General features: G+C 43.3%; 1 protein-coding gene across 4 annotated transcripts in view; it reads right to left on the reverse strand.

The window, feature by feature from the left end:
• Positions 1-1,016: 1,016 nt before the first annotated feature.
• Positions 1,017-20,176, reverse strand: part of ccser2a (coiled-coil serine-rich protein 2a) — a 75,187-nt gene continuing 56,027 nt past the window's right edge. For 3 of the 4 annotated variants that reach the window (XM_084076763.1, XM_084076764.1, XM_084076765.1), the window contains exons 9-10: positions 16,944-17,075; positions 1,017-2,241 (exon numbers count right to left, since the gene is read on the reverse strand). In XM_084076763.1, coding sequence (XP_083932889.1) covers positions 1,504-2,241; positions 16,944-17,075 — 870 coding nt within the window. In that variant the 3' untranslated portion in view covers positions 1,017-1,503. Of the gene's footprint in view, positions 2,242-8,185; positions 8,271-16,943; positions 17,076-20,176 lie in introns of all 4 variants that reach the window. The other variant, XM_084076766.1, reaches the window with a different exon arrangement.

The raw sequence follows: 20,176 nt of genomic DNA on the forward strand, positions 1-20,176 counted from the left end.
CACACGTATAGTATACAACACAACACAAAACGAGATTTGGAATGTTTTGTTTCAGACAGCGTGGTACTTCAAGGAACTTTGTGTGTGGAATTATTTTCTGCATGTCTGTCTGCACAGATCTACATTATGCGTGTGTGTGTGTGTGTGTGTGTGTGTGTGTGTGTGTGTGTGTGTGTGTGTGTGTGTGTGTGTGTGTGTGTGTGTGTGTGTGTGTGTGTGTGTGTGTGTGTGTGTGTGTGTGTGTGTGTGTGCCTGCTTTCTCATGCTATTCTTTCTTGGCACATAATGAAAGCTAATACCTATCTGACCTCCCACTTCTCCAAAGTAGCTACATGAACCCCCCACCATCACCTGATGACTACTCCTCTTCATTCCACTATAATAGGCCTCTCTCATCTCTCTTCCATTAGCAACAAGGTCTGCCCACTGAGTCAAGTTCACATATGACAAGTGCTTGCAGGGTTCACAGGGGTACACTTTGCGGAACACTTTTGAAATGGACAGCGCACCAGACTTTATGAAACCCTCTCTTGAAGGAGCCAGTTGAAAAGATGCCTTTTTATTTTCCTCTCACCTCCGTCTCTCATCTCTCCCCATGTCCTTCTTTCATGGCCATGCACATAGATGAGAATGAATAATCTTTCATAAGCACATTCTTTTCTCTCTCTGAATAGGAAGGCTACACAGAAAAATAACTTTTTCTGCATTCTGTCACTTTTATTCTCCCTCTTCCTTTTTCTCTCTCGCTCTCTCCAAAAACTGATTTTTGGTTTCATTTTTCTCCTCAGGCGCTCTATTACAAAGCTCACATACCTGTAACCTCTGCACTTGTGAGGGAAACTGGACTTGACATCTGCAGTTTCAAGTGTAAATAAACTGGTAATACCTTCAGGGAAATGCATATATATATATATATATATATATATATATATATATATATATATATATATATATATATATATATATATATATATATATATATATATATATATATATATATATATATATATATATATATATATATATATATATATATAGTATGTGCAAAAGAAAGGTGACAAATTGAATAGTAACACCCCATGTTTCACGATGAACAACAATAATGTGCGTGTCAAATGTGCAAAGCAAATAAACTGGACATTTTATCTGTCTGATTTTCCCAGCAGGAAATCATCCTCTGTTCATTTCACTCATAACCTGCTGGGACTATTTTAGCAGACCGTGTGGAATTAAAGTGTACCATTCTGAATTCTGGTTAAGACGAGGCCGCGCTACATATTGCTTTGTGATCCGTGAAGCAGGGCTTTTCAGACCTAGACAATGTCAGTGCCACTAACACAGGCAGTCCCTGAAGTGTGACCACATGAATGTGTGACCTTCACACAGTGTATGTTCGTATGGGACAAACAAAGACCACACATACTTATTATGTCTGGGGCCGGAAGGGGAACCATGGCTGAGATCTCAGTCTCATGTTGTGAATGAATGAACTTGGGCAGCTCCTTAGATGATCTTTGGCTTGGGGAGGCGTGAGAGACTGGGGGTGGACAAGGCCCTGGTTGCCCTGGGGTCAAACTCCTCCTCCAGGCTTAGGTTGGTGGCTGTGGTGTTGGTGCTCCCCGGATCCTTCCAGAGCCCTGACGCCGTGCGGGGCTGAGGGAGCGAAGAGCCCAGAGGCCCTGCAGCGAAGCAAGGCAGGCCTCTGGAGGGAGGGGGCAGCTGCTTGGTCCTGAGGTTAGCCGGTGGCGCAGAGCAGCCCCCCGCTTTACGAGGGACAGAGCCACTGGTGCCCCCCCGTGGTAGCGCTGGCACCGACACTCGCCTGTGGAGGCGGGGGGCTTGCAGCACACGGGGGCAAGCAGATGCGACTGCTTCGGAAGCGCCAGAGACCAGCCCCATCTCGGTCGGGGGACTAGGCTTGGACCCAGACTGAGCAGCTGAGGTTGGGCGGTGCCTGGCAGTGGCCCCCTGTGGCGCCTCTGGGCCCCAGTAGTCATGGAGGCAGAGGTGGGCGCTCATGAGGAGGCTAATTTCATCTGGGTTTGGGGCCGGAGGGCCTGCCAGGCGTGAGGTATCCATCATGGTGCCTACAGTTGGCTGGCCAAAGTCTATGTTGGCTCCGCCCTCTCTACCGCTGCTTCTTGTGGGGTCACTGTGGACCTCGGTGGGGGGAGTTTTTACTAGTTTTTCCTGGCGCAGGTGCTCTGTGAGGCAGGTGCTGGAAGGCTGTAGTATTTGAGGCTGTGGACAGAAAAAATAAATACATGTCAATCCTATTTCCCCCAAAATGTGTTTCTTCAAAATAAAAAGCTGTACAAAATAAAATCTAAGTATGATGAAGATAGAGCTGGAGCTGCTATTTATCATGTCCCAGAAATGGTTGGTTTTTCCCTTTTTTCAGTGTCTTTGATCCGCGTGAAAACCAGGCCTTTGAGTTTGGAATGGAAAAAAAGTAAATCAAAAACAGAACTTAAGATTCAGTCTTTGATTTGACTTACAGTATTTTTTTCCTTTCATAGCATTGGCAGCCAAGACTGCCAGTCAAAACCTACCTACCCCGAATGAGAGGTGCGGACAGTCAGGCAGTGATAACCTGGCTGGCTGCGTGTCTGGGTTCTGGGTCTTAGATGTTGGTCACTGCTTTACAGGGACCTCAAAGACAAGTCTGCTGCCTCTGGGGCAGGTTGGTGGTACAGTCAGCCATTAACTGTGAAGGACTACAGCTACTGCTACTGTACATATGATGGCCTACTGTGTGTGCATGTGCATGTGCATGTGCGTGTGTGTGTGTGCGCTCGTGCATGGATTTATTGTTGAACTTTGTCTCGTAAAAGAGATCTGTGATCTCAATGGGTCAAACCTGGTTAAATAAAGGTTAAATAAAATAATATTGACTGTGTATTAAATACTGCCATACTGTAATTGGTATTTGACAAGCCTGAAAACATACTTCTGAGAACAGTATTTCTGTATTTATTTTCAAAATACCCTGAGGAAGACGATTCTGTTGAAATGTTGGTTCATCCTTCAAAATTTGCATCGAGCGACCTCCATCTTTTAAGTATTTTCAAAATACACTAAATACTTTAGGTTAAAAAAAAATACATAGTAATAATAATAATAATAATTTACAAAGATAACCATACATCATAATTAAAATTTCCTCCAAAGAGCTTAGTAGTACTAGTAGTATTTAATTGATGCTGATCATTTCAGTACCAGCAAGCTCATTGAATTTCTTTGAGCTTGAATTTCATGCAACAAATATTATTTTTTAGGAAGTCTTTATCTTCGTTCCACATATTGTTCTCTGAGGAAGTTCTTACTCAATTTAGCCAGATTACCATGTCTGCAAAGAGTTTGTCATCTTTTCATGTGACCTTTATGCAACAAATATTATTTTGTTTAGCTTTGTTCAGGAATGTGGAGCAGATTCTATTGGTTTAACATCACTACAGGTTATACTGCTATTCATGTGCAGATAGAGATGTCTTGAGAGAAGAAAATAAATAGCAATGTTTGTGTTTTAGTCCTGTATACTGCTCTTGCAAATGTATTGTCTATATTTTGAAAGTACAAAATACATAGTAACCGTATATATTACACAGATTTTTGACAATGGTAGTTTATTTGTTTTGGGGGCTTTTCTATTTTGTAACAAGATACAGAACATTTAATGTATTGGCAATATCTGTGTACATGCATGAGTACTTGAGTGCATATTGTAGGGGTAGTACTTGCTTTCTGCATGGCTGCTCGAAACCCTCACCCACCCTCAAAAGTAATAATTTAAAAGTAATTTGCAATAGCTACCACGTACTGTGCATTGTGCATGCGTGATACAGTGTATCACAGGAGACTTAACCAACATGTTTTTCACATTAACCAGTTCAGCATGGCTGGTGGTATCCAGCCAGTCTGGAACATAATGTAGCTCCATATGCTATGGACTATTACTTTAATCTTTGCTCCTGACACAGATGCATGTGCTAACTAGCTCTAGTTGGGTATAAGCTGGCTACCTGCCATCTTATATTAAGGATCGTATCCAAAGCAGCACATAATAAAAGAAAGGGGAACAATTATATATGTATGCACTATCTATTGAAGCTAGCTCAACATGTAGTTTGCCATGGATGGGATTTCTGTAGACGTTTCCAGTATAATATTGGAGCAAAATGGTTGGCTTACATTTTGTGTAGCTAGTAATCTCCTGTGTTACTCAGCAGGTGGAGCACAGCTCTAGGGTTACAGCTTTGACTTCCATTGGAACGAGTCAAAGGCTACTTCAAAGGCTATGCACGCATACAGGTGCGTACAAGCCACAAAGTCTAGATACCGAGGAAACGAACATGACAAGATTCTGGAAAAGACTGGAATACATAATAAGAATTAAGACTGACTGACTGTGTAAAAAAAGAAAGAAATAGGATGTGTATTTTAACAGGTTTTAGCTACTCTCCGTTAGTGCTGTCAATACCATGTAGTATGAGGGAGTGGTTGTGGATGACCAAGACCATAGCGCCATCTGCTGGCTCCACACCACCACACTGCACTCACCAGCCAATCACCGTAACCCTTCCCAAAGTCTTGGTTTTAATTTCTCACTGGGCATCTTCAGAGACATTCTAGCGTTTTGCCATGAGGGTGGCAGGGCCACAACATGCAGCTAAATAAAGTCTGTGCCAAAGCGCTGTGAGCACATAGATTACATTACAAATTATGAAAAGACTTCAAAAGGATACATCACTGAAATATAGCTCTAAAATCTATCATCCCAATAAGATCAACAATATGACCGCTCCATCTGTGATAGGGGGAACAGCTTTTGTCTTTCATAGCCAAAAACCATAGAGAATCATTTGTCCCCAAGCTCTGAATATTGTGATTTCTCAGTAATGCAGAGTTCCACAGAGAATTACATGAAGGAGATGGAAAATGGTGACAGAGGAGAATTTTGCAGGATAATTTTCAGGGAATCAGCATAAACATCATATCTGCAGCAATGTATACACTGTAAAGTCATCAGTGTTAATTCAAACATTTGGTTACATTTGAACATTCTCAGAGTTAAATTAACACAGAGGATTTTACTGTGTACTGTATTGGTATTACATCTACAGTAGCTTTTGAACAAAGCAGTTCCTTGCAGAAACTGTACTAATTGAAAAGCCCAAGGCTATAAGAGTAATTTTTAAACAGCTTTTCACAGTGAACGCATCGGTATGAATTTTTAATACAGTACATTGTAGGTGATATGCATGCCAGTGACTCCTGTGGTTTATGAGGTTGTTTGATGGTGTGTCTATTGAGTCACATGGTGCAATGTGTACTGTCCTGTCCTCAGAGACTCGTTGCTGAAGGTGTGGGTAACACACGCAACAATTGTTTAGGCCTTTTTTGATGTCTCAGTTCACCAACTAGAGACATCACACTCGCTCCAAACTATCAGTCTAATCAACAAACACAGAGATGCCAAGGCATCAGGAAAGTGTCAGAGGCCATCATAATACATTTCTTCCACAGCCTGACTCACAGAATAGAAACGCAATGGTAATTATACAGTAGCACATATTTTGCAAACAATACCTTTAGGAAAGAGCCTGGTTAAGAGAGAAAATTACCGTCATTTAGTATCCAGGATTATAGCATACAAGTTTACATACACAGATAAGAGTGGCAGTGTAGTGCCACATCCATTTGGGTGCTAGTTTAGACTTTATAGCATTATCTTATATCGTCTGTTGTGGAAATGGTAATTTCGATTGCGAGTGAATTTAACCGCCATGGATAGAGCCAGAGGGGGCGAGGGCGGAGCGCTGAGATTGCTCACATTTGTCTGCTCGCCGTGCTAAACTGCTCGTGATGGCAGAGTTAGAATGAAGGCCATAGCTCAGGGCGCCGGTAATATGCTTTCAGATACAATAACAGGGGGTCATTCGTAAACTTTATGCCTTCCGATGCAATTCCGCTGAGTTGTTCGTAAAGTGCAAACACCTAGGGTGATATACCACCTGCCCTGTGAATGAAAATATGTTTAATAAGGAATATATCAGTGCATGCACGGCAATTCATAAACTCTTTGTTTGATAGCATGGAACAACAAAAAAATAGCGACCGGTGAAAACTGAAAATAACTACGGCACAAAAAAACGAATGGAACCAAACTAAGGGAAAAAAACAACAAAACAAACAAAAAATGCATACATACACTACGAACACCGGTGCAACAACAACAATCTCAGACCTATTTTTCAAAACCTCACAAACTGTGGAAAAAAAGGTAAATGGATGAAATATATGAGGGCTTAGGCGAGGTCACAGCAACCAAACAGGCAACAAAGAAAGACAAATAACAAAAAATAAAACATGGCGGTGACCTTATACTGTCTTCCACAGGAAGAGTAGACTCACTCGAAGCAAAACAGCGAGTGCAGTTACACAAGGTCACAAACTCAATAACACCCCCACCACAGCAACAAGCCAACAGCACACCCAGTGCAAAGCATGCAAATGGACATGTACATGCTAGCTCCACATCACATCATGCCAGCCCCCACCCCAGCATGCAAGTGGTGTTGGGGTGTGGCGGTGAGGGGGTATGGGGAGGTGGCATGTTAAAGAAAGGGTTACTGTACCACGCTCTGTCAGTGAAGTACTGTACTAGGGTCTCCACTCCTTGCCACAGGCATTATGCATGGGGAGGCAGAGGGAGAGGAGAGAGAGCACGAGAGACACGTTTACACAGAAGAAGAAGAGGCAGGTGAGGTAGAGAGAAAGTGGGAGTGAGAGAAGGATAAAGGCAGACAGACAGAGAGTGAGAGAGAGAGAGAGAGAGGGGGGAGGGTGAAGCATGGGAAAGAGTGGTAGAGAGACACATAGAGAAGTTGGACAGGCCAATCCTGAATCCAGCCTTATCAAACAACCCGTGCATACAGGCATGAATAACACAATAGCTTTAAAAACAAAACCAAAGCAAATTATGTCTTTCATAATACAATCCCATCCAACTGGCAAGAACCCCCTAGCTGTTTTATTTTATGTTTCGATTAAATTACAACCTTACGCATAATAGTCCAAATTGTTTTTTTCGTTCTATAAAACTGAGGGAATTTATTTTTCCACTTCCATTGCTTTTTCATCTTAAGTCTATGTACACCTCTCTTCTCCCACCCTGCCTGCCTGCCTCTCTCTCTTTCTTTCTCTCTCTCTTTCTCTCACACAGTGGCAGCACACAGTGGGGCTGCAGACATGTTGTTGTCAAAAATCAGTGGGAACATCTGTGTTATACATACTTGATGTGGAAACGCGTCCCTGTCCCCGCGCCACAGTGCCTGATTCCATGTCGAACCCCACTGATATGGATCAAAGTGCTACAGCATGCACTCTTCCCATCGTTTTCTCTACCCATCACTCTGAGCCTCTCACTTTTTCTCCTCTCACTTTGACTACAGTGTATTTACCCATTCTCTTTCTCGTTACTTGCATTCCCGCCGCCAGCCTTGCCCATCAGCGGAAAGGAACACAAAGGCGCTCTAAATGGCTGTGGGTCTTGGTGAGATTGCTGAGGCGTTGATTGTGCTGTCACTGTTTCCACGGGCCTGTCTTTCTCAATAAAGTGATAGCTGGTCAAACTACAGACGCAGCGAAATATGTTACATACTTAACATCAAGATGATGCATAGACCTGACATGACATGTAATGGACAGGTGTACTATTCTCTCAGCAGCAGAAGTAAGAAGCAGCTTAATGACGTATGTAATATCTATCTATCCATCAATCTATCCATTTATCAATCTTTATACCAGCCCACTCGGGGGCCATGCAAGGCGGAAATACACGCCCCACCGGTTAATAATCCCGTTATCTGACGTACTCGTAACCGTTGTCAGCTCCACTCGCATCGTGTTTTGCTTCGCGCCGCCGCTTTCGTCCGCTGCGGCTTCCTTCACCCATGAGCACAGATCTTGTACCATTTCTTCCGTTCATACATGCTGCCACTTATATTGGCTAAAATGGCTAAGCGGCACAAAGTTCAAAGCTCAGCCAATAAGTTAATTTGATGGGTCGGGTTGGCCAATCAGGGAAGAACAGCAATTAAGTCTTAACAGATACAGGGTAATAAAAAGAAGTGTTATAGTATAGAAGAGGGGGGATGGTGGAGAATAATTGTTAGTGACTCACTCTGTCTGCGCTGGGGCATGCTGGTACGGGGTGAGCCCTGGTACTGAGCCTGCCACGGGGATAGCAGGGGGGCTGCCAGCACACCCTGCACAGAGAAAAAGAGACAAACGACAATTGGCATGACATGCCGCAGACACACGCGAGAGAGCTCACACATATTAGACACACAATGTATAACATTAGAGACGCGCACATATAGTCACAGGCTAGAACACAAATATCCATGCATGTAAGGTGTTAAGTACAAACACACACAGACACGCAAATGCAGACTCAAGGAAACATACACACAATAAAACAACACTGTCGAACCCATCAACCTTGTTGTTTGTAATGTTTGTTGCACTGTTTTTATTCCAAAACCTGGGTTCAATGATTTTGCACAGGAATCTACGATTGAAGTCTGTCATTGACATACCAATGCGCACACTTGTAAATATTGTAAAGTGTGTATCTGCACTCTGCCTCTCAAGCACACTCCCCAACACATTCCCTATCACATCACTAGTATTAAGCTGTGAGTAGTAAATACAGTCACCCAAGCATGAAGGACACACACACACACACAATGGTGACGTGTTTTTACGACCACATCAGAATATTAAGAAGCTACAGAGGATTATGGTCAAAGAAAGAAAGAAAGAAAGAAAGAAAGAAAGAAAGGAAATAAAAAAGCAAATAAGAATTAAGTTCAGTAAGCAGGTGCCATCCCAGCCAAAATACAATCCCCTGCAGGGCTGAGGACAGGTGCCGATGCCAGTGAGAGGGAAATGGCAGACAGCACTTAACGGAACCTACAACTGCTGATTGCATTTCCAATCCCACAGTACAGAGCTACCGGCAACACTGTGATCAGTCCATCTGAGTATCTGTGTCTGCCATTACCTCCCCTTATCCACGGTTGTCGGATTCACACATCGCTTTGGTCTAATGGTACTCTAAAAAGAAGCAGCAGAGAGACAGAGTGCTGTTACGCCGTAGATTTGTTTGTTAGCGTATTTTATTATGTCCGTCACAGTTCTACTTTTTTAATACCCACTAGGCTCTAAGGATGCAATGTCGGTCCCTACATCCACTTAACTCTCAAACAAGGTATCTAAAAAACTATTGTTTCGATTACCATGGCTGTGCACCTCCATTCTCCCATATCTTCATGTTTTTTACCCTCCTTTATTTCTGATGACAGACTGAGAGACAGGAAAGGCAGGAGAGAGGGGGGGGAAGACATTCAGCAAAGAGCCTCGAGTCAGATTCGAACCCTACAGAAAGGACTAAAGCACCCCCTATAGATTCTTATGACCCCATGGCCTTTCCTCTTTCCCTTAGGCCATCATCTCCATTTGCACGTAATATATCTCATGGAACTTGCTGAGTGCCTTTGAGTAACCCCATGACCTTTCCTCTGGCCAAAATGCAAGGTCATGTCAAAAACTACAACCTGATGCATTAGGAGCACGCCTCTAGGGCCAAGTAGCTTTTAGAAGTGCAATGTGTCTCACCTTTACCAAGCTACCTTTTGTAGGCAGTCCCCATTGTGGATTATACTAGTGATTCTCTATATCTAACATAGGTATACAAATCTAGTGAAACCTAAAGAATGTCAGAAGAACAGGAAAGATTGACAGTTGAAATATGTTAAGTAGACATTCATTGTATGTGGTTTCAACAAGATAGCAGTCTGTCTCTTAAGTCCTCAAGTCTTTCAAGCTGCCAAATCATGCCTTCTGCCCCCTTGAAAGCAGGACAAAACATTATGTTCCGTCAGCTTGCATTCCGCATGTTGACAGTTTCCAAGAGACCACAGATGGCTGGGTGTCTATAGTCCAACAACTCTGTGCACATGTACCTGCATGTGCGCGCACAAACATTATTACATTATTTGAGATAAGAGACACTGACACAATAGCGAAATCCTGTTTCAGCTTGAGCCTGTGTGAAGCCAGAGTGGGTGTTTAAAGCCGTAAGGGGGGGCATCACGTTGAGCTAACACAGACCCAACACCTCATCATCCATTAATCTCCCTTCCTTTGGCTATTATAGTGGGGGGCTTCCTCCTACATCAAATTGGATCAAATATCTCACACCAGTGCGGGATGCACGAAACCTGGGAGAGGGAGTGAGATAGAATGAGGGTTAAAGATAGAAAGAGGAGAGAGAAAGCAAGAAAGAAGAGAGGGGAGGTAAGGGACCAGCCTATTACAAAGGCCTCCCATTGCGTCAGGTGGAGGTGGGGGTTGTGTAGAGTGTATCGACCCCCTTCTACATCTTTTCTTGAACAACATGAGTATCAGCGGGGGTCTCAGCGGAAGTTTTCCGAAAGGAGAGAGCTCAGATGATGAGAACAGCATCGCGGGGCTAACTCTTTGATTCTGGCAATAACTACTATCAGCAGCAGAGGCTTCCTGCGGTTTGCTTTTTACGTCCTCCACACCACTCGACTGCTCCCTCCACCCACACACTCACACAGTTCGTGTAACGGCTCTTTGGTCAAAATTAAAGACCTGACCGCACTTCACACAGTGGGCCAGTGGCTGTTGAACTGGGACAGATTAGAAAGAATACTGATGTCCCGCAAATGTAGAAGTGAAGGTACTGTACATGACAGGGTGACGATGAGGCAATGCAGCTGTGGTTGCATCTTCATTCTCGTCAGATCTGGGGGGCGTTCAATCTCAATATACAATAGATTTATGCCTATAGGTGCATGTATTTTAAAGAGGGGCTTTAACAATTGTTTCTCTATAAAAAATGGGGAGAGGGGGTTGAGATTATGTCCCATGAGAAATTTTAGGATATTGAAGATATGAAATAAAAACTAATAACACTAATTTAACACCAGATGGTATTAGCTAACCAAAATCATTGACTAATGACTTGCTTCAAGGCAATGAAGGGACTGTTAAATTATGAATAAGCTCTCAGATTGGAACCATTCATGTTTTTATGGTGGTCATTAACTTCCTGAGCATTGTGTTCTTTCAGCATGAAAAACCTGGGTTACTGTGTCCCAGCATGCATCTTCTTCAACAACCCGCCCCCCCCCCACCACGGCATCAATACCTTGGCACTGAGAATCTTCACTCCAATCTTTGTGTTTAATGTCTTTTTCCTCAAACTGAAAGTTTATATGTCCCTTTACTTGCAGAAAAGAAAATTTGCGATCCCCTGCACGGCCATTAATCTGATGACAAAGCGACATCCATGTCAGTTGGTCCTCCCAGACCATTCCAGAGTGCAGTGAAATACAACCCCTGTGGGACAGTTATTAAGAAAAACGAGAAAAGGGGGGAAAAAAACTGGCGTGACGTCAAAGCAAGACGGCTTACCTTCAACCTTTGCACACAGCTTCTGAAAAGTTAACTTTTTTTTTTGGAAGCTTTTCACCCGACAGCAGCAGCTCGTACGAGGATGACGCTATCAGACAACACGCCTGGCCTTGTCACTGCCTTTATCTGCTTAAATTCGCTCTAATCTACTACACAGAGCTTCCTGCGGCTGGCTGGAGATAATGCCACGGAGTACAACTTAAGTCTGGCCACAGTGTTTCACTCCACTGGCTCTGGCAATTAAGTTCTCACCTGTCCAAGACGATAAAGTTGAACGTGAGAGTAGAGTATCTGCAATGGCGTGCGTCTGAATGTGTGTGTGTGTGTGTGTGTGTGTGTGTGTGTGTGTGTGTGTGTGTGTGTAAAATGCAGGGGCAAAGGCAAATGGGATGTGACTGGAGGGGTAAAGTCAAGGAATTTCTCCATGGGGATTAATGAAGGTAATCTTCTTCTTCAATACGTACACAGTTAAATCTTGAAATGTTATGCAATTTACAGTACGGGTAAATTTTTATACTCTCCGAGTTAAAGGAACACTCAGGATTTTACCGTGTAGGACAGAAAACCTCTCATCATCCCACTGCTTAACGCTGATCACCACTACACTCAGCTCTACCATCCCTCACTTGCTGTCTGTGTCTCTCTCCCACACACAAACCTCCATTTCCTCTTTCATGTTCTCTGTAATGTCAAAGACATCGCTTCTTCCAGTGTATTGCCCTCTCTACATCTAGCAGTCTCTTTCTGCCTTCCCTCCCTGTTGCCATTATCTGTCTCTCTCTCTCTTTTCATTTGCGTCTTTCATTCTCCTTCTCTCTCTCTCTTTCCAGATGAAAAACAGGACAGGGTGACAGTGAAAAGGCTCTAATTATGACTGAGGTAACAAGGAGCGAGGAGGAGGAAAGTGAAAGCTAAAATCAACAACACCAAGACGGAAAGGACAACGTCATAACGGAATGAAACAAAGGACAGAAAGAAAAAACAAAGGAAGAGAGGAAAAATAAAGAAAGCTAGATTAATAGAAAGAATGCGGGAAATAATAGAGAGAAGCAAAGAGCAGAGGAGGAAAGAGGTGTGTGTGTGTGTGTGTGTGTGTGTGTGTGTGTGTGTGTGTGTGTGTGTGTGTGTGTGTGTGTGTGTGTGTGTGTGTGTGTGTGTGTGTGTGTGTGTGTGTGTGTGTGTGTGTGTGTGTGTGTTGTGTTGTGTTCAGGGTAACTCAGGTTGTCAAAATGACTGATGAATGATTGCAGTTTGACACACACTTGGGTTTAATGAACACTGAGGATTTTGCTGTGTTTTGTGTGGGAACCGTAGGGAGGAGAGGATCTAAAGTGGAGGCAGACAGCAAGTGGGAAGGTAGCGGTAATTATCCCTTCTGTCTGCCGCCGATGAACGCTGCCTATTGTAGTATGATTGTTTCCCTGCTGCCACCCGCCTGCTTGTTTGTTTATCGGGGCTATTAACGAGGTTTGCTCCCCAGCCCGTTCACACTCCCATTGTTCAGTCATACCACCATCGACGCAGTCCATCCCTGAACTCATAGAACAGCGGTGTGTGTGTGTGTGTGTGTGTGTGTGTGTGTGTGTGTGTGTGTGTGTGTGTGTGTGTGTGTGTACAACATGGACAGACCCATGCACATGTACATTGCACTCACAAAAGCGCAGAAGTACCGCATAAAGGCAGGTACAAGGTGCAGACCCAGGAGAAACAATAGACCTGGCCAGTAAGGCACCACTGTGCCTTACTGGCCATTGAAAATCATAGTATCAGTAACTACAGCCTTATCATGTAGGTTCATACCCTATGATGAAGGTATAGATTATTTTACTGTTATAACCAATAAAGGTTCATGTTTAAACTTGTGAGAAAATGGGCTTTATATCATAACATTCACTCGTTTTCATGAGATCTATAATGGCCATAATTCCTGCCAATCCTTCAGACAATAACAAGAACAAAAAACATTTGGCGGAAATAGCAGATCTACAAACTCAAAACGTGTCTGTGAATTCTGGATATTAATTATATTGGGACTGTTCCAATCAGTAGTAATTGGATTCAGATTTCAAGCGATTGTGTCTGCGTACTCTGTTGCTGAGATCCTGACAAAGTCTACGAAATATTGGTCCAATAATTGCAACTCTTCCCATTTATTTTAATAATAATGAAGTCCTTCCCGCATGAGACTTAAGTGAGCCAAGATCACTCAGCAGCAGTGGGATTTATTTCTGAACAATAGGGGTTCAAGTACAGTACGGTACAGACTGCAGGTCCACCACAGTCTCCAAAGCTCATGCTCATTAACAGATAAGTATCATGTACAGAAATCCATCAGGTCCCCATTATTAGGACCAGTTACATCTCTGCCTGAAGACAGATGCCACGCCTCCCATTCCCAAGCCAGACACTCAACCGATCCTGCCAACCTATTGTCAACGGTTCCACCAAAAATCCCACTGGCATTATGATACCTATATTTGTGATTAACTTCGGCAATGGGGGCCGCAAAGTGGGTTGGCAGCACTGGAAGCTAACATCAAAGGACAGCCTATTGCCAAAGCATGTGATACTACAACCCTTTGAACTGTCAGACAAGAGAAGGAGAGATAGATTGAATGAAAAAAAGGGAAGGAAAATGACACGAAAGGAAGCCTGGGGAGTGAGAAAAATGGAAAGAAATCGATTCAAAGCAAAAAATAAATGAAGAAAGAAAGAAATGGGGCAACGCAGAGCACAAATAAACAATAGTCTGACAATAATGGTGTAGGATTCCTCCGCAGTGCCTGCAGCTTGGTCAGGCGCTCAGACAAACACAATTGTTCGTATTTTCCGGGTGGGATGCCAGCAGGGGAGGGCGATCTCTGTCTAGCGACTCCTACAGGTTGGTTCGGGGTGCCTGTTTAGCAGGAAGCGGAACTGGGGCGGATAGCAATGTTCCTCCATTCCCGTTACGCCCTCCCAGTGAAACTCCTGACTGTCGGGTGAAAAAAAGAGGCTGGGAACCCCGTGTGTAGGAGACATAATAATAATAATAATAATAATAGCTCAGATTTATATAGCGCTTTTCTAAGTACCCAAAGTCGCTTTGTCACCAAAGTCACTTGTTGTAGACAACATGTGGTTGTCTACAGTACACCATCTCCAGACCAACAGTAGGGGTTGGCAATAACAGGGACTATACACACGAGGGGATCGACATAACGACTACATTGGGGAGGAAAAATAAGCTAAAGCTCTGGGTGAGTATGAACACACACTTTGTGTAGGTGTGAAATGACACAGTGTGAGAGCCTGGACGGACTGTGATATCATGTAAACGTAAACAACAGAGGGAGAGATATAATCCTCTGTCCTGTATTCTGGTCAGATCATTGTGAATGTAAGAAGGGAAAAAAGAGAGAAAATATTTCTAACCTTTCGCAGTGATTAAATGGTGCTGTGAAAGGAGAATGTCAGTGCCACCATTATATACTGTGTTATGTGTCCATGCGTGAATGGCCACCCAAACACAATGAAGGCAACAAGCTGTGCCTAGCTGGATGCACAGAAATAGGAGGATGAAGAAGAAAGAGAGGTCTGGGAGAGAGGTATAGGACAGAGATGGAAAAGCAGAGAAGGAAACATCTTGAACCCTGTGTGTGGTCTGTGTGGTCGTGTCTACATGTACAGTATACAGTCTAGGATGCCATTTTATGCAATAAGTAGGACAATCGTACTTTTTTACTTGTTTTTCATAGCCGCTTGCAACCAGTATTTTTTTCCCATCAATTCTTAGCCTATCGTCTTGTGTGTGTCTGCATGCACTGCATGTGGATATTAACACTCTTTCAGCCTAGCCTTGTTACATTAGCAGTCACCATGTCTTTGGCTCTCCTGCCTTCAAATACATCCTCTCCTGTCAGATGGCATGCAATTGTGGTTTGGCATGTTACATTGTCCATCTTTCCATTTTTCACAAACTTTCTCAGTCAGTCAGTCAGTCAGTCAGTCAGTCAGTCAGTCAGTCAGTCAGCCTTTGTCTAGCTCTCTATCTGTCTTTTGTTTACACACACATAAATCCCAGTCTAACAACTGCTAGTTGAGTGTAAGGGCATTGTAATGAAGTCACAATGTCACCAAGCACCTAATAAAGTGTATTCCTTAGAGAGTCTAGTCAGGGAGGGGGAGGCAGCTATGGTATGGTGTGTAATGGAGGGTGACGAAGAAACACTTCACACACATTTGGCGATTTCACACAAGTCCAGCATCAGCCAATGGGAGAAATGTGAACAATCACAGACAAAAGTGAGTCATTTACAGAGGATATTCAATAACAACTTTCTAATATTACATAGAGTGCTTTTATTATAAAAAAAGTATGAATGTATCGTTGCTGTCGGGTGGAAACCTCCAAAACTGTTCATTTTTTATTATTTTTAAAGGATCTACACCATGAATTTAAAAAAATATTTAATATTTAATATCATATTGCTTATGTCCCTCTAACGTTTTGAGCCTAAATCAAGCCTCAGATATACTCATTCCAACTAACTTCTCTCTGGCTTATAAAGCACTTTCACCTGCAATACCACATTGTCCTGTTTGACACGGGGCGCTATTGAGCCAGTTTGTATGCGTGTTATCTTCTGGTTCTGTGTGAAAAAAGTTTTTTTTTTTTTTAGTTGGAACTGAACAAACGGGAGGGATTTTACCAGACGTGACGTCACGTCTGGGTGAAAATCAGTTTGGTCTGTTTTGAGACCAATTTACAGAAAACCCCAGATATGCTGTGAAAGCCTGAGTGTTCAAACTGGGGTATTTTTTGGGATAGAAGAGAGGTAGGGGAGACCAAAAACACAACAAGAAGGAAAAGTTAAAATTCATGGTGTAGTCCCTTTAAAATGTTTTAAAATAGTGAAAATAGCCAATCAACAAGCTCACAACGTGTCGCATCGCAACGCTTTATGAGCTTGTAGATCTGCTATTTTCACTACTTTTGTGCAACACTCTTTTATGATGAAGTAGGCTATTTGTTTATGAAAAAAAGGTTTTAAATAATATTTACAAAATAATACATATGGAGATACGAGGTTTCTGCCCGACAACAATGATATAAACGTTTGTTTCTGGACACCAGCCATGTTGCAAAACCACTGCCCAAGTGCACACTTTGCGTGTGTGTGTGTGTGTGTGTGTGTGTGGGGGGGGTGTATGTGTATGTGTGTGTGTGTGTGTGTGTGTGTGTGTGTGTGTGTGTGTGTGTGTGTGTGTGTGTGTCAGTGCATGCGTATGAGTGAGAGTGTTGGTGTGTGTGTGTGTGTGTGTGTGTGTGTGTGTGTGTGTGTGTGTGTGTGTGTGTGTGTGTGTGTGTGTGTGTGTGTGTGTGTGTGTGTGTGTGTGTGTGTGTGTGTGTGTGTGTGCGAGCGTGCGTGCGCGTGCACAACTGGACATACAGTGTGGCTGGGTCCCCTCCAGTGTGTCTGAGTGGCCTTGTCGTAATGTGTCCGTCTATCCATCTGTCTTTCCCCCGGTCTCAATGAGGAGGGAGCCCTCTGGTGGTGACACTGGCATCTGCCCTGTCGCCCCTGGGCGGTCAGGAAGAAAGAGACAGAGGGAGATGGTGAATGTGAGACAATAGATGATATGAGAGAGAGAGAAAGAGAGAGAGAGAGAGCAAGAAAGAAAGAAAGTAATTGAGCAAGTAAGAAAATAAGTACAACAAGCTCCCAAAATACACTCCCCTGCAGGGCTGAGGACAGGTGCCAAAGCCAGTGTGAGGGAAATGGCAGACAGCACTTAACGGAACCTACAACTGCTGATTGCAGAGCTGATCATGTGGATCAACTTTGTTCAATTTGGACTGTGATACGACAGTATATCAATGTTTCAATGCTAGTTCACCTCAGAAGATAGAACACTGCTACGGTATAGGCTCCTAGGCAGCACACAACAACTGTGTGCAGTTGACAACACACAGCTGTGGCAGGATTTAACACAAACATGCTCTGTTGTTGACAGCCATGATGAATACTTGAGCACAGCCCTAATGACAAGAATGTATAATCATGTGCAGGCTGCTTCAACAGCTGGCGAAGCGACGTCCAAAACTGCATTCTGTCAACTCAGGCTGACAATTCAGCTACTCTGCTTTTGATAGCTCCGCTTTTCCTCTCTCCCATTATTTCATTGTCTCTCTGAGCATTTGTTCCTGGTGTGCACACTATTCTCCATCACTCCCTCGTTACTCCGTTATCTTGGATTAAGTCAACTGTTGCCTCCCTCTCGCTCTCAGAGGTTGTCAGCAACGCGTTCCCATTTGACCATGCAGCATTTTAATTCAACCTTGCTTACACTGTGGGGACTGTGGGATCGCCTTTGGGCAAATACATATCATGAAAATAAATAACCAACCTGTGACACTCCGCATTAAATTTCTCTAAGCTCTATAAATATGGGTCGGAATATACTGTACAGTATATGTCCAACACTAATATAGCTCGAAATAAATACATTTGACTTTTCTACTCTCTCTTAGATCCTCCATTGTTAAAGTTCCTGCACAGTTTCGCAAATATCTCCTGACCGTTTTTCCATGTTGAGGATGGGGTCGGGGGTGGCTGACAGAATCAAAAGCGCTCTGTGGGTGGGCACTAATTCTAATTGGAAGGCGGAAAGGCCCCCAGGCCTTGACATTTGAGTATTTCTAGACACAGAGGGGATTTGAATAATGTCGGCTGGGTATACGGTTGTTTGGTGAATAAGAGAGCTGAGCCACTAATGAATGTTATGAGTGGGGATGGAGCATGGCTAAAAGCCAAAAGAACTGAGGTTACTGGTAAGCGGGCAGCCGTGAGCGAGTGGCCGCAATGCAGACCACAGGGCATGTAGGAGTATGGCGAAATACTACCGAGTAGGAACCGAACTCCCACACGAGTTTTGCAAAGTATATACGTTGCTGATGAGCATCAGACAGTGAAGCGTTACCCTCAGAGTGATCATAGCTAATGTGTTGTAATAGGACTCACCATTCCCTCGCGACCCTTTCCCTGTTGCAATTGATGCCACATACTGTACAGAATGGATTCCTTTCTGGAAAGTGCTTTGTCTTGCCCTCGCTCGCTTTTTCAAAGATCTGATAAGCTCAGGATTCGGTGTAAACAAAGATATCTTGAGACAGCGGTTATGTCCAGACATGCTTACCCACCAGGGAAGCAGGGTGCAGGAAAGAGGTAAACCACCAGCAAAGTTGTTTTGTGTATTATATCTTGGAGACTGGACTGTACAACAACTTGGTGGTGTAAAAACTAGTGCCGTGACCGACTCAGAAATGTCTTGGAATTGACAGTTTTATATGACGAGTTAAACAATTAATTTGATATAAATGTCTATAAGACCTTTATAATGCACAATACTACTTGCATGCATTCCAATGGCGATTTAGACAACATTAACATAGTCAAGTTCCATAGTCATATATGAACATTTCTTTGAGCATTACAATCAATAAATCAGTGGGGCACGGCGACGCAGTCGGTAGCGCTGTCGCCTCACAGCTAGAAGGTCCTGGGTTTGATTCCCGCAGGGGACGCTGTGGGCGTGTTCTCTCCTCCGCATCATCAGTGCCCATACCCTACGTGGGGTTGGTGAAAGGGCCTTTCTGTGTGGAGTTTGCATGTTCTCCCCCCTCGTGTCCCCTAGGGTAGGTACCTAGGTCCCCTACTGGTTGGAATAACGTGTTCCTTCCACGCGCTACGTCCTACCGGGGAAACTACTGTGATAAGAAGCTCCTCATGCATTGAAGGAAGCATGAGCTTATTAGTTCAGGGCTCTACCCAGGCTGGCAGAGGGAGAGTAGCCCAGGATTACATGCTTAGGCAATTGGCACTGGGTGAAAAAAATGGGTTATAAAAAGTGTGGGAAAAAAGATTAGGGGAAAAAAATTAAAATCAATAAATCTGTTCTGTGCATATGTTGACAAATGGCTCATTTGAATTGCAGACAATGCATCAGCCTTCTTTATTTTGCTTTAAACACATAAAATTAACAAATGTCAGATTGGTAGGTAGGATTCCTCTTGGTAAATTGTGTAAAGCATTACCCTTAGTTCTGGCCATTCATTAATCAACTTTTAATTAAACATTAAACATTAAATTACTGAAATACGAGCAAATAAAATGTTTTGTTGGCTCTATGTCATCCTCTTGCAGTACGCAAGTGCCATGACTTTTGGATCCCATCTCCAGGAGAGCGGAGAGATTAGATCCCATAGCCTGAGGAGACGGTCACATGCAGTTTATCCAACAACTAAACAAGCATTCGTATTCAATTCATACGTCAATCATTGCGACAAAAACAAAAAAATCCACAAAGGGTCTACTTGAGTACACTGTCCATGATGACCATGATGGGCACGTACATTGGACATTGTCTACAAAAAACTAAACTAAACAGCTACATTCAGGGGGCAGTCAGTCATACTAGAAACGAACAAAGCTTATTCTCTTGTTATTGACTCTTGTTGTGAGTGTTTCTGGATGAGAGCATCAGCAAAACAGCTCAAATATATCTACTCTAAATGTGAAAGTAAATCTCTGTTTGCAGTTGGGAAGCCCTATAGCGCATGCCTATGTCTTCCTATAAAGAATCAAAAATGAACTTAAATATCTACCATTTGTCATTGAGATTC

This window comes from Gymnoscopelus microlampas (assembly GCF_963454915.1).
Source record: "Gymnoscopelus microlampas genome assembly, chromosome: 13".
In the NCBI taxonomy this organism is placed as follows: Eukaryota; Metazoa; Chordata; class Actinopteri; order Myctophiformes; family Myctophidae; genus Gymnoscopelus; species Gymnoscopelus microlampas.